This window comes from Acomys minous (genome assembly GCF_964271855.1).
Source record: "Acomys minous genome assembly, chromosome: 2".
In the NCBI taxonomy this organism is placed as follows: Eukaryota; Metazoa; Chordata; class Mammalia; order Rodentia; family Muridae; genus Acomys; species Acomys minous.
In genome coordinates, this window is record NC_140484.1 from 16,640,127 (window position 1) to 16,654,434 (window position 14,308).

Sequence of the window (14,308 nt, forward strand, 5' to 3'; positions counted from 1 at the left end):
CGACTCCCAAGTGCTAAGATTAAGGCATGCGCCACCACCAACAGGCTCTTCTTTTTCTTTTTCTTTCTTTCTTTCTTTCTTTTTTTAAATTCTGCACCCATTTGAGTTCCTTGTGACTTATCTAAGGACCACATATAAACTTAAGTCTCCTTGTAGTCAGGGCTCACTCAGGGAGCGGCCACCTTGATATCTAAGCACAGAGGGCCGGAGTGCATAGCTCTTCTCCAAAGACAGGGTTTTGTTGTTGTTGTTATTTTTTCTTTTGGTTTTTCAAATCAGGATTTCTCTACGTTATCTTGGCTGTCTGTCCTGGACTCACTTTGTAGACCAGGCTGGCCTTGAACTCACAGCAACCCACCTGCCTCTGCCTCCCGAGTGCTGGGATTAAAGGCATGCTCCACCACGCCTGGCTTTTTGTTATTTGGTCTTTTTTCCCCACCCCCCAGAACTGAGGACTGAACCCAGGACCTTGTGCTTGTGAGGCAAGTGCTTTACCAGTGAGCTAAATCCCCAACCCTCCAAAGACAAATCTTAAGGCCAGGCTGCAGCAAATGTTGCCAAATGCATTGTTAAGTTTTTCTTTTACATTTTAAAAAATTCTGTCTTGCCAAATGCAGGATTTTGCAGTTGCTCAATAGGAACCCTCCCCTTAATTTTTTTTTAAAGATTTATTTATTATTGTGTATAGTGCTCTGCCTGCATGTACACCTGCAGGCTAGAGAAGAGGGAATCAGATCTCATTATAGATGGCTGTGAGCCACCATGTGGTTGTTGGGAATTGAACTCAGGACCATCAGAAGAGCAGCCAGTGCTCTTAACCTCTGAGCCATCTCTCCAGCCCAAGCCCTCCCCTTGTTAAATCTATAAACTTGTTGTAGTTTTTTTCTTTTGGCAAGATGGCTCAGTGGTTAAAATGCTTGCCATACAGGCATCACGGCCAGAGTTCAGATCTCCAGAACTCAGGTAAATGCTGTTAGGCATGGCAGCAGGCCTGCAGTGCCAGTGGATGACAAAACTTGCCAGCCAGACTAGCCATATCAGAGAGCTCTGGCCCCAGTGAATCAGGTACAAGAATCATTACTATGGGGGCAGTTAAGAGCATTTGCTGCTTCTGCAGAGCACCTAGGTTCAATTTCCGGCACCCACATGGAGGCTGACAACTGTCTACAACTCTAGTTCCAGAGCACCTGATGCCATCTTCTGTCCTATATGGGCACCAGGCAGGCATGCTGTGCTCATTCGAACATGCAGGAAAAGCATTCATACACATAAAAAGTGAAATCAATAAACCAGCCAGGCACAGTGGCACACGCCTTTAATCCCAGCACTCTGGCAGGCAGAGGCAGGCAAATCTCTGTGAGTTGAGGCCAGCCTGGTCTACAATGCAAGCCTAAGATGGCCAAGACTACTTGAAACCCTGTCTCAGAAAGCACCAAACCAAACCAAATGGAAAAAGAGAAGAAGAAGAAGAAGAAGAAGAAGAAGAAGAAGAAGAAGAAGAAGAAGATAAATAAACTTAAAATTGGTCAGTGATGATGTTCAGCTTCAATCTTGGGTCTCTACACTCATATACACATACACGAAGTCACACACACACATGCCTATAAACATGTAGACATGCATTCACATACATGCACAGTACAAAAGCACAGGAAAAAGGAAAAAGAGAAAAGATGTTGGATAATCACGTCTGCAGATTATAGTCCTACATCCTCAAACAACGGGAGGCAGCACAGCTTTTAAAAGACAGATAAGTCCCTCCAGGAATTCTCAATGCTTTCACATCAGATAATAAGGCTCAGTCTGGGCCTACACACCCTGATGAGGATCCAGGCCATGGAAGCTCACCTCTTCTTGCAGCAGGTGCCCTGGCATGCCAGCTCTTGGGTGCGAGAAGATCTTCCAAGGACTGAAAGTTGTGGGAGTCTGGGACTGCAGGACAGAGGAGGCTTCTGCCACAAACCCTGTTTCTAGGTGTTGTCACAAAACCCTCCTCTGTGCCTTCCACACAGGGTGGTTGTCGGGGTCCACCCTTGGTGTGTGTGTGTCCTCTCCCAAAGCGACAGATTTAAATAAAGGCTCTGGTTGGCATTGAGTGACTGGGTCCTATTTCCTCACAGATCTTTTATCTGCTGCCAGTAAGGGTCAAGGTGTGCAGAGCTGCCTAGCCTAAGGGCAGCCTGAGGTCGAGGTGACTGTGGAGGAGGATAGGAGATGATACAGTCAGATGGAGGCTAAGCCAGACTGATGGAGTGCTTCAGTATCCCAACAGCCCCGCCCCTGCTCTCTACCATGAGAAAATGCTAAAGATGCTTTGCCAACTCTGGCCTTGTCCTTAGTTCCTCAACCCACTGCTGCCATTGGCTGACTATAACCTTCTGGTTCCTCTTGTATCTTCTCCTTGTTTTTCCTCTCTTTCCTAATTTTATTAGCCTCCAGGCCTCCACCCATCACCCTGTGACATCAGGGGCACATTGGGCATTCAGTTCTAGAAGAGGGAGAGCTTGTGGTCCAGTAGGGAGGATTGGGTCCAAGCCAAGGGCAATTCCACACACACTGCAAACACTGGGGCAGATGCACAAGAGAGAACAGGAAGCCAACGTGCTGCCTGTCACCTGTGATTCCACCTTCCCTTTCCGTTCCTCACAGCCTTTGGGGGAAGGGAACCCAGACATCATACGGCAAGGGCTCAAACAGTCTGCTCTGCCTGTGGGCTCCAGGGCTCTGGGCTCTGGGCTCTGGCAACATCGTCAGACAAACACCTAGACTTGTGGGTTTGCAGATGAGCCCTACTCACTAGGCATGCTCTGCAGGGGGGCACCTCCCTCAGGAGCCGGCAAGCAATCCCATTCCGGTGCCCACACTTCCAGAACATGCTAGTGAGAGTCTCCTGCCTGTTGAGATGGAAGCTTGGTGTTGGGGCTTGAACATGGGGTGCTGTGCATGTCAAACAGACAGGCTACCACTGAGCTCCATCCCCCACCACTCAGTTAGAATCTGGACAGGAAGCAAAGACAGGCATTTTAACCCAAAATAGGCAAAAGGGCCAGTGTGTGCAATGGAAATAAGGATGGAGTAGGTGCAAATCAACTCACAGGAGACAGGTGGGTACTCCCTGGGTCCATTGTACAAAGGAGGAAAGTGAGATGTGGAGAGAGAACAACAACAACAACAACAACAACAACAACAACAACAACAAACCCCTCCCCCCCAAATAAAATTTGCCCAAGGTTGCACCAGCTGCTTGTGGTGAAGCCAAGTCAGCACAGACATGTATTTCTCAATCTGGAAGCTGGAGTCTGGATCAAAGCACCAGAAGACTTGTTCAAGCTACAGTGATGTCCACAAGTAGGCTATAATCCTTTAAAAAAATTTTTTGTAGGTTACAATCTTTAAAAAATTTTTAACTTATTTATTTTATTTTATATATGTGAATGTTTTGCCTGCATATGTGTATGTGTACCATATGTGAGCTTGGTGCCTGAGGCATCAAACTCCCTGGAGTTGGATAAAGATGGATAGGAGCTGCCATGTGGGTGCTGGGAACTGAACTCTGGTCTTCTGGAAGAGCAACAAATGCTCTTGACTGCTGAGCCATCTGTCTAGTCCAATAGGATGCAGTCTTAGGTATTTATGTGGTCTCAACAATATAACACAGTTTTATAGAAGGAAGGAAGGAAGGAAGGAAGGAAAGAAAGAAGGAAGGAAGGAAAGAAGGAAGGAAGGAAGGAAGGAAGGCCAAAGCCGGGCGTGGTAGTGCATGCCTATAACCCCAGCACTTGGGAGACAGAGGCAGATGGATCGCTGTGAGTTTGAGAACAGACTGGTCTACAAAGTGAGTCCAGGACAGCCAGGGCTACACAGAGAAATCCTGTCTTGAAAAACAAAAACCAAACAAAACAACAACAACAACAAAAAGAAAAGCCAAGTTGAGTTTCCAGCTCTGACACTTGCTGAGATGAGACAGCAGTCAAGCCTTGGGCAACCCTCTTTGTGATGGGAACAATACTTGGTTTTGTAAGGTTGCTCTGACTATTCAGTAGGTTGTTACAATTGCACAGTGAGTGACAGTGACAGTTGTTATTATTATCTTACATTTGGACTCCTTTACTTAGGTCTCAGATAACCCCACGATTTTCCTGAATGTCTCTCTCAGACTTACTTCCTTTCCTGCTTTGTATAATATAGGTCATCACACTCTACTCTTGCCAATTCCTTTTCTTTTCTTTCCTTCTCTCTTCTTCCCCCATTTCTGTCCTGCTCTCTCTGCTGGTTTTTTGGTTTGCTTGTTTGTTTTTGTACGTTTCTTTATGTTGTTTCTGGGAGAAGATCTTATCATCTGAAGCCCAGATGGCCTTTGATTCACACATTCTCCTTAGTTCGAGTCTCCAGCACCAGGATTAGAGGTGTGTAGCACCTCCACACCCAGCTTTTTTACCAATCTCTACACTTGATCTTAGCCACAGGCTGAGACACGGTAATGACTACTGACTTCTAAACCCCCTCCCTATCTCCCCTCCTGTTGTAGTCAGTGTTCTGCTGCCGCGAGGAGACGCCATGACGCCATGACGCCATGATGCCATGACGCCGACGACTCTTATAAAGGGAAGCATTTTGTTGGTGCTAGCTTATAGTTTGTAGGTTTAGACCATTATTATCATTCCAGAAAGCAATGGGCGCCTGCAGTCAAACATGGGGTGCTGGAGAGTAGCTGAGAGTTCTGCCTCGGAATCCGTAGGCAGCAGGTTGAGGTGGGAGGGTGGGGAGGGAGGGGGGGGAGAAGGAGAACCACTGGGCCTGGCTTGAGTTTCTGAAACCCCAAAGCCCACTCCCAGTGACACATTTCCTCCAACAAGGCCACATGTCCTAATCCTTTCAAATAGCACTACTTCCTATGAGCTTATCGGGGACACTTTCATTCAAACCACCACACCAGCCATCTTCTACTCTCCTCTTTCTATAATAATATTACTCATATCACGCACATTTTACTCACAGGTATATTATACTCAACAGAAATGAAAACAGATGTGCATGCACACTCATACACATACGAGTTTGTCAACGAGTTTCATAGCATCCAAAATTGAAGCAGAATGAGCCTTAATGCCCTGAGCAAAGGATAGTAGTAAATGATAAAGTATAAAATCCTAATTAATAAAGCAACAGTTTTCTTTAACCCCAATAGCTTCCAAAATAATATAGACAGAGAGACCATGATTTATTGTTAAGCTGTAGTTACTATGCTGGGTTCTGATTCTGAGCTAGTCCAATCCAACTACCCTTACTCACATAAAGACCGATCACTTGCCAATTGGATGACTTGCAGGCAGCTTGTGCTCTATCAGTCTGTCCTTTCTTCTGTCCAGTCATAGGCTTCACCATATTTATTAACCAATCAGGGATAATTGGAGAACATTCCTTACATCACATGGGTACATGAGCTGGTTCAACGTTCATATCAATGCCTGTGGTGGGGCAGTAACCAGATCTCAGGGCACTGAAATCAGCATCTGAAAACACAGTGGACAAGATCTTTCTCTAACATCTGTCTGTTTTAGTACAAAACACACACACACACACACACACACACACACAAATACATACATATATATAAATGATTATTAAACAATCAGGAAAACCATAAATAAGAGTTATATTCACAGTGTTTAGATCATTTGTATTTGGCAACCATGAAGAAACTATTGTTTATCCTATCTAGGAGAATTTAAAGTTTTGTACCTAAATTATTTCTATAATGCCTTGCATCTGTCAGCCTAAGAACATCTTAATTAAGCTTAATTCTGAAACTATAGCTATCGAGTCTTTAACCCCATCAGAGACCTGCGAAGGAATAAAACTTATTACCTGAGTGAGCAGGAAGTGCAGACTAGTAGCTTCCAAAATAAAAATAAATATGACAAAGACAGTTCTGGACAGTCACCCAAAGTCTCAATTATCTTGCAGCATCATCTTCAGCCTTCTGGCCTAGTAGACCTGGCAGACTTACTTGTGAAGCAGCAACTATGAACGACTTGCTTACCCTGTCTTGGGAGAGTTAGGCAGTCGGCTTCCCCACCTCCAAGTCTGCCCATGTTGGACAGATCCTGTCCGCAGAGGGAGTGGGAGCATGTCTTTGACCAGTAGCTAGCTTTCCACATTTGAAGCCATCTTCTAATGGACGTTCTCCGATGCCCATCATCTTCTTTGAGGTAGGCTGGGGGTACTGACAGAAGCTGGCATGTCTCATTGTCAAAGAGTCCTTAAAATAGTAAAAAAAAAATTCTTAGATGCCATATTCTATAGGTTTGTGAGGTTTTTTTGAAGATCACCTATTTAGTTGTGCATATACTCATTATCTATCTATATTATATTTGAATGGGTAAAGCGTTTAGCTATTTACTATCTATTTAACTTAGGAAGCATATTTCTGTGCTAGGCTAGACTAGTTATCTGGCATGACCACGAGTTTGATCAGCTTACTATTAATTTACATTACTTAATTACCCTAAACAGTTTGTAATAGCAGATTTTAAAAGGACTGGAACTAAACTTTGAATTTATAAATGGGCTGGGTGGTGGGCAAATGAGTTGTATGGGTACAATACCTCATACCAGAGTAGAAATGTGTGTGTGTGTGTGTGTGTGTGTGTGTGTGTGTGTGTGGTGTGTGTGTGTGTGTGTGTGTGGTGTGTGTGTGTGTGTGTGTGTGTGGTGTGTGTGTGTGTGTGTGGTGTGTGTGTGTGTGTGTGTGTGTGTGGCATGTGTGTGTGTGTGTGGTGTGTGTGTGTATGTGTGTGTGTGTTGTGCGTGGTGTGTGTGGTGTGTGTGTGTGTGGTGTGTGTGTGTGGTGTGTGTGTGTGTGGTGTGTGTGTGTGTGTGGTGTGTGTGTGTGTGTGTGTGTGGTGTGTGTGTGTGTGTGTGGCGTGTGTGTGTGTGTGTGTGTGTGTGTGTGGCGTGTGTGTGGTGTGTGTGTGTGTGTGTGGTGTGTGTGTGTGTGGTGTGTGTGTGTGTGTGTGGTGTGTGTGTGTGTGTGTGGCGTGTGTGTGTGTGTGTGGCGTATGTGTGTGTGTGGTGTGTGGTGTGTGTGTGTGTGTGTGTGTGTGTGTGTGTGTGTACGTAACAAAAGTAACCTTAAATTTGTATCAGTATACCAAAATTTATATCAATGAAAATCTTGAATCTGCATCAATATACAATACTCCATAACAACGTAAACAAAATAACAAAGTTCTAAATTGGAATGTAGATTCAATAATTTACCTTTTGTCTTCCTATTCCTATAAGATATTCCTATATTCTCCCTTCTTTCTCTGAATCAGACCATTAATAACTTATAACCATCCCCTGAATTATAGTAAACATACATAGCCCAAGAAAACACTCAAAAACTTACCTGCCCCACCTTAAGGGAAATGGCACACCATTCTTCTTAAGGTTGCTTCCCGCTGATTTTGGAGACTAGGAATCCTTTTTGGGGGACCCAAATGATTAAGCAAGTTAGTAATAACTTTTGTGGTCCAGCTCTGAAAATGCTGAGAAATCTCAGGCTCAATAGGAGTCATGTTTGAAACAATCTGGAAGGCTGGACCAATTGAGATCAATAGCTTTCTTTGAAGCTGTCCTGGAAGCAGGCTTTGATAGAACAGCAGTTGAAGCATCTGATGCTGGAACATACAGGATGTTGGAATATCCTGTGCCAGTATCCCAGCCAGCATCACTGACACCCAGTTCTTTGGTTCTAAAACCATATAATTTCTCACAGTCCTAAAAGTATAAATGCATGAGATGTACAAGATGCACAGATCAAGTAAGGATGTATCTTTGCTCTTTGTATGACCAGGTGAAAGACCTGCCTTTCCATAAACCAGTCTGGATTGTAAACCAAATTATCTATGCCATTTAAAAGAATGGCATGAGCTGGGTGGTGGTGGCGCATGCCTTTAATCCCAGCACACAGGAGGCAGAGGCAGGCAGATCTCTGTGAGTTCAAGGCCAGCCTGGTCTACAAAGTGAGTCCAGGACAGCCAAGGCTAACACAGAGAAACCCTGTCTCGGAAACAAAAAACAAAAAAACCTAAAAAAAAAAAAAAAAATTAAAAAAGAGGATATGGTAGTCAAAGATTTACTGGCCCTGTATACGTTACCCTAATATCTTCCTCTGAACCCTGGTGTCTGTTGCATAAACCAAGCCACCTGAAAGAGCTTTGCATTTATGAGGATTGGCCGGTTACCCAGAGCAACAGGAAAAGCATTGCCTTTTAAATCAGCTTTATTTAAACTCCTTTCTACCCTTAGTACTCAGGTACACCCTAAGCACATTGCATCTGTTTAGAGGTTTGGGCCTAACTTTGGGTCCTTGCATTGACTTACAGAACACCTTTTTAGGTCAAAATGCCTTTTGGCAGCAGTTCTTCCATGGGAGCCCCACTTCCTGAGGAGACTGGCTGGTTTTCAGGGCAGTGTGACATGATCCTCTCCTTACATAAACCTAGGACTGATGTGTATCCATCCTCTAGATCAGTTAGGGCATTATTATCCATTATTAAGAAAAAAACGTACATAGTAACTTTAAGGAAAATTTTGACTCCTAGCCTGTCTTTTGTGAGTGGTTTTATCTTGTCACCAGGGGGTTCTGTCCTGATTCATCGTGTAGACCAGGCTTATCTAGAATTCACAAAGATCCACCTGTCTCTGTTCCCTTTGTCTTGGGATTAAAGGCTTGTGCCACCACTGCCCTGCTCAAATATTTCAGCTCAGTTCCACATCATTGTAATTCTTGGTTCTAGAAAACAACAAATTGAACAGTTGTGACATTCTGTTTTTGTTTTTGTTTTGTTTTGTTTTTTCCTTTCTGAGACAGGGTTTCTCTGTGTAGCCTTAGCTGTTCTGGACTCACTTTGTAGACCAAGCTGGCCTGGAACCTGCCTCTGCGTGCGCCACCATGCCCGGCCTGTAGTGATAGTCTGAGTTGCATTAAAATTTTTTAAAACTCCTGTTTTGTAGGGTCAAGTAATAAAAAAATCCTTTCTGTTTCCCCACTATAGAAAGTGAAAGCCAAATGAGCAGTGAAAGAAGCCAGACACAAACAGCCACATGTTACAGGATTGTGTTTTTAGGAAATGTTCCTAAAGGCAACTTTATAGAGAGAGAAATTAGGTAAGAAGTTGCTGGAGCTAGGCGTGGTGGCGCACACCTTTAATCCCATGATGTGCTACAACTCACAGAGCTGGCTTAAGACTGCTGCTAGAAAATAAGCAATAGGCTCTTTGTGCCATAAGCATATAGATCAGACATTGAAATAAAACTCTCCCCAGGCTCAGGCTGGAAGCCCTGATGGTGAAGAGGTCAGTGAACTTGTCCCTGAGTTATAAGACATTTGTCTGTCTACACAATGCACAGAGTGGATCACAATCTCTCCCTCTCTCTCTCTCTCTCTCTCTCTCTCTCTCTCTCTCTCTCTCTCTCTCTCTCTCTCTCTCTCCTTATGTCTTCCATGTTTGATTCAGGAATGGAGCATGTGTGGGATGGAGCTGTGGGAGGCAGGGAGCGGTCTCCAGCAGGCTGTGCCCACCTGAATCTGAGTCCTGGTCCAGGTCTGCAGACCAGAATGCGTGTGACGGCGACACCTAACATCTGAGGAGCAAGGCATGTGGTCAAGGGCTGACAGCCCGCACAGCTGAGAGCAGGGGACAAAGGTATCAGGATAGGGCCAGCGGTGGCCTGACTCCTCTTCTCAGGCCCCAGGCTGCTTCCTCCCTCCTGTGAGGACATACAGGGATTTCCCCAGCTTGTAGAACCAGCCTGTGCTGTGTGCAAACTTTCCATGTGTATGGACGTGGACAACAGGCTGACACAGGCACTTGATCTTCCGTAACTGCCAACTATTGGCCACAAGAGCCCAGGAGGAGGAGCTGGATACTCTTGGGGTCCTGAAGTAGTATCCCCCTTTCTCCCTTAGGTGCAAGAAACAGATCCTGTCCACTGCTGTCCCTTCGAGGACATCTTCCCCCCTTCTACAACCTCTCCTTCTCTGCTTTCTCTCCATGCACTCAGAGGCCAGGAGCACGGGCAGCTGGCCCACTGTCCCCACCTTCCCTCACCTATAGTAACCTCATTACTCTGATGTCACCCTTGGTTTGCACTGAGAAGGCCACAGAGAGCAACTGGCCATGCTCTGACCTAACTTGACCTAAGTCTCCTCATCCTTTTGTGTGTGTGTGTATGTGTGTGTGTATGTGTGTGTGTGTGTGTGTGTGTGTGTGTGTGTGTGTGTGTGTGTGTGTGTGTGCTTGGGCGCCATTTCCCAGCTGGGAGTTTTCTACTTCTCCATTCTATACCCCTGCACCAAGTTAACCAACCACCTGCCTGTGAATGCGGTGTTGGCTGAGACTCCCACGTGCAGCAGGAAGTCAATGCTCTTCTTCATGTGGGGTAACTAAGCCAAGCTCACTGCAACCCCTGGGAGACCACAGATTTCTATTGTTTCTTTCTTTTGTTTTTGTTTTCGTTTTTTGGTTTTTTGAGACAGGGTTTCTCTGTGTAGCCTTGGCTGCCCTGCACTCACTTTATAGACCAGGCTGGCCTCGAACTCACAGCGATCCGCCTGCCTCTGTCTCCCGAGTGCTGGGATTAGAGGCGTGCGCCACCACCACCCCTCCCTCTATTGTCTCTCTGCTTTCTTATTTTCTTTCTTTCTTTTTTCTTTTTCTTCTTCTTCTTCCTTTTTTTTTTTTTTTTTGGCAGTTTTTGTGTTTTTTTTTTCAACAAGCTGCCTCTTCTTCTTTTTATTATTATCTTTTTAATTTTCATCTTTATCCTTATTCTTATCTGTTTTCTTCTTCTTCTTCTTCTTCTTCTTCTTCTTCTTCTTCTTCTTCTTCTTCTTCTTCTCCTTATTTTCATAGTTTATATATCCCAACAAAATCTTTCAAGCAGTACAAAGATCACAATGTGTTTACATTCTATCTCTTTATAAATAAAGGATTACAATGGGTATACGTAAGAAAGTTACGTTCCCCAGTACCTTCACATGATCAAATGTTTTATGTATTATGGGTGAGGAGCAAACATGAATAACAAGTTATTTACACAAGCAACTTGTTACATATTAACAGAGTATAAGCAAGCAAGGTAATTTCTCAGCCAACTTTTCTTCACTGGCAGGCTGCAAGTTGTGGTTACAAAGAATGAATCAATTATCTTTTTAAAAAATATTTTATTAATTTATTCATATTACATCTCAATGGTTATCCCATCCCTTGTATCCTCCCATTCCTTCCTCCCTCCCACTTTCCCCCTGCTCCCCTCCCCTATGACTGTGACTGAGGGGGACCTCCTCCCCCTGTATATGCTCATAGGGTATCAAGTCTCTTTTTGGTGACCTGCTATTCTTTATTTTATTTTATTTTAATTTTTTTTTGGCCTGCTATTCTTAAAAAATATGGAACGATTCCCGAATTTGCGTGTCATCCTTGCGCAGGGGCCATGCTAATCTTCTCTGTATCATTCCAATTTTAGTATATGTGCTGCTGAAGTGAGCACATTTGTGGTTTTATTTAAACACAAATAAAACACGTGCTCAAGCCATCTACTCATTTTCTTCACTGCATAGCCTGGCGTTGGGATTGGTGACTCTGATGGCCAGCTGTGCTGCTCTTTCTACAATGGCTTTTCGGTTTTTGGAGGAAACATTGTGAGCAATCTCAGCACAGTAAGATTTGTTGCACATCAGCAGCACTTCCAGCTCCTTGACATTGTGGACTAGAAACTTCCGGAAGCCACTAGGCAGCATGTGCTTGGTCTTCTTATTGTTCCCATAACCAATGTTGGGCATAAGGATCTGGCCCTTGAATCTTCTCTGCACCCTGTTGTCGATACCTCTGAGTTTCTGCCAGTTTCGCTTAATTTTGACATATCAGTCTGACTGGTGCTTGATGAACTTCTTGGTCCTCTTTTTAACAATCTTGGGCTTCATCAGAGGCCAGAGGGCAGCCATGGTGCCACAAAAGAGATGTCAGCCACCTCGTTGGAGCACTGAGGAAGAAGCTTCTTTTTCTTTTCTAAGCCAGGGTCGCATGTATCCCAGGCTGGATTTGAACTTGCTATGTAGCTGTGGCTGGTCTTGAACCCTCAATCCTCCTGTTTCCACCACCCAAGAGCTAATATTACAAGCATGTGGCACCACACCCAGCTGGAACACACAAATTTCTAGGACAAAGGCCCAAAGCAAACTGTTCATGCGAACATGCGATGACGCAGAACACAACCCTATAAAAGGAGGAAGAGGCCTGCTCGGGAAAGCAGCTCATAGAATCAGGCAGGGCACAGAAACAGGTTTCAGGTGGAGTGATGGAGCAGCATTTTAAACTTTCCTCTTGTGTGCACTGCAGTGGAAGGTCTGAGAGTGTGCTCATAGTTATCCACCCATTAGCTGTTGGCAAGGATCAGCGAAGTTCCTGGCATTGGGAACACCATGGCAGCGAGGTACCAGAACTAAACACGGCCTGGATATGCACAAGGACTTCGCATGTTGTGCCTGGTCCATGGTTCTTGCTGACGAGAGAACAGGATCGCTAGGCAGAAAGTTTGAAGTATATTTTGTAGGCCTTGCTTCTCTTGGTCCCACCCACCCACCTCTGTCCCAGGGGCCCACTCCAGGCTACAGGCAGCTTGGAAAATTGTAGCCCTGACATTTAGGCAAGAGACAGTTTGGCAATCCCCCTAGGCTAACTGCTGGAGCCTTTTTTTTTTTTAATTTGTGTGTGTTGGTGTGAGGATGTCAGATCTTGGAGTTACAGACAGTTGTGAGCTGCAATGTGGTTGCTGGGAATTGAACCCTGGTCCTTTGGAAGAACAGGCGGTGCTCTTAACCACTGAGCCATCTCTCCAGCCCTGCGGGGGTCTTCTACTCCCCTCTTCAAGAATAGTCACAGCCAGCACTCGGGAGGCAGAGGCAGGTGGATCACTGTGAGTTCGAGGCCAGCCTGGTCTACAAAGCGAGTCCAGGACAGCCAGGGCTACACAAAAGAAACTCTGTCTTGAAAAACCAAAAAAAAAAAAAAAAAAAAGAACAGTCACAGCAGCCCAGAGCGAGCTTGTGACCTTAACTGTGGCCACCCTAGGACAGGCCAGGTACCCAGCACCACTCCCCCCATGATTCTGTTTATACATTTTTGTTTTCCACAGACAAGTATTAGACAAGTATTACTTAATGATATTTGATAAATACCAGATATTCTGGGCCACTTGGCAAAGCTGTGGCTGCCCACTCATCTGCTTGGCCTTGCTCAGGGGTCCTACTTAGAATTACCATTGCTGGGACGGAACGTAAGGCAACGTAAGCAGCTCGTACTTCTACATCGTAAACCATGCCTGAAGAAAGCCAGGACAGGAGCCTGGAGGCAGGAGCTGACGACGCAGAGGCCACGGAGGGGTGCTGCTTACGGGCTTGCTCCACATGGCTTGCTCAACCTGCTTTCTTACAGAGCCTAGGACCACAATCCGGGGATGGCCTAACCAACAATAGACTGGGCCCTCCCCCCATCAATCACTAATTAAGAAAATGCCCTACGTTTGCCTGCAGCCAGATCTTATTGAGCCATTCTCTCTCTCTCTCTCTGTCTTCTTTCCTTTTTTATTTTGTTTGTTTATTTATTTATTTATTATTTATTTTTTGTTTTTTTTGAGACAGGGTTTCTCTATCCTGGACTCACTTTGTAGACCAGGCTGGCCTGGACCTCACAGCGATCCACCTACCTCTGCCTCCTGAGTGCTGGAATTAAAGGCGTGCGCCACCATGCCTGGCGAGGCATTTTCTCAATTGATGATCCTATCTCTCAAACGACTCTCACTTGTGTCAAGTTGACATAAAATTAGCCAACACACCAGGGTAGTGACCTCATTGTTGACTCAGGGTAGAGTAACCTGAAAAGCTGTCCAGAAAAGTCATAGGACCTGATGTTGGTCAATCAAGGGCATTCCAGGGCCAGTCTGGTGTTCGGGGCTGGGCGCCAGGATGGAGAGGGCTGATGCTAACAGGCACTATAAGCACAAATGAGTCAATGGCGGATGCAGGAAGAGCTACGGCTGACTGACGTAGTGAGTGTGTCTGGATGTTCAGGAGGACAGGCAAGGGTCCCATTCAGGGAAGGTGGGAGGAGCCTCTGCTCTGATTGCTTGGGAGGCCCTGACAGAAAGCAATGAGGTATGAATTGCCCTTTCATAGGTGGGCAGGCATGGCGCCTAGTAGACCCTTCCAAGAACTGAGGCTGTTCCTTATCTGAAGGGCAGCATGGAGGCCACAAGG

The 14,308-nt window shown here is 45.3% G+C and overlaps 2 protein-coding genes and 1 pseudogene across 4 annotated transcripts in view; 1 reads left to right on the forward strand and 2 right to left on the reverse strand.

Moving 5' to 3' along the window:
* The window catches only part of LOC311587058 (acyl-CoA desaturase 3), a 37,996-nt gene extending 35,912 nt beyond the window's left edge, over positions 1-2,084 (reverse strand). For both annotated transcript variants that reach the window (XR_014775763.1, XM_084763496.1), the window contains exon 1: positions 1,849-2,084. Coding sequence is in view for 1 of the 2 variants with exons in the window: in XM_084763496.1 (XP_084619622.1) it covers positions 1,849-1,875 (27 nt within the window). In the remaining variant the exon portion in view is untranslated. The remainder of the gene's footprint in view (positions 1-1,848) is intronic.
* Positions 2,085-6,073: 3,989 nt separating this feature from the next.
* Positions 6,074-14,308, forward strand: part of LOC311587003 (polycystin-2-like protein 1) — a 44,957-nt gene continuing 36,722 nt past the window's right edge. The window contains exons 1-2 of the mRNA XM_084763382.1: positions 6,074-6,212; positions 9,510-9,698. The gene's annotated coding sequence lies outside the window, so the exon portion shown is untranslated. The remainder of the gene's footprint in view (positions 6,213-9,509; positions 9,699-14,308) is intronic.
* On the reverse strand, positions 11,555-12,186 carry LOC311587100 (large ribosomal subunit protein eL32-like; annotated as a pseudogene). Its single transcript has one exon. The product of its transcript is annotated as a large ribosomal subunit protein eL32-like (transcript).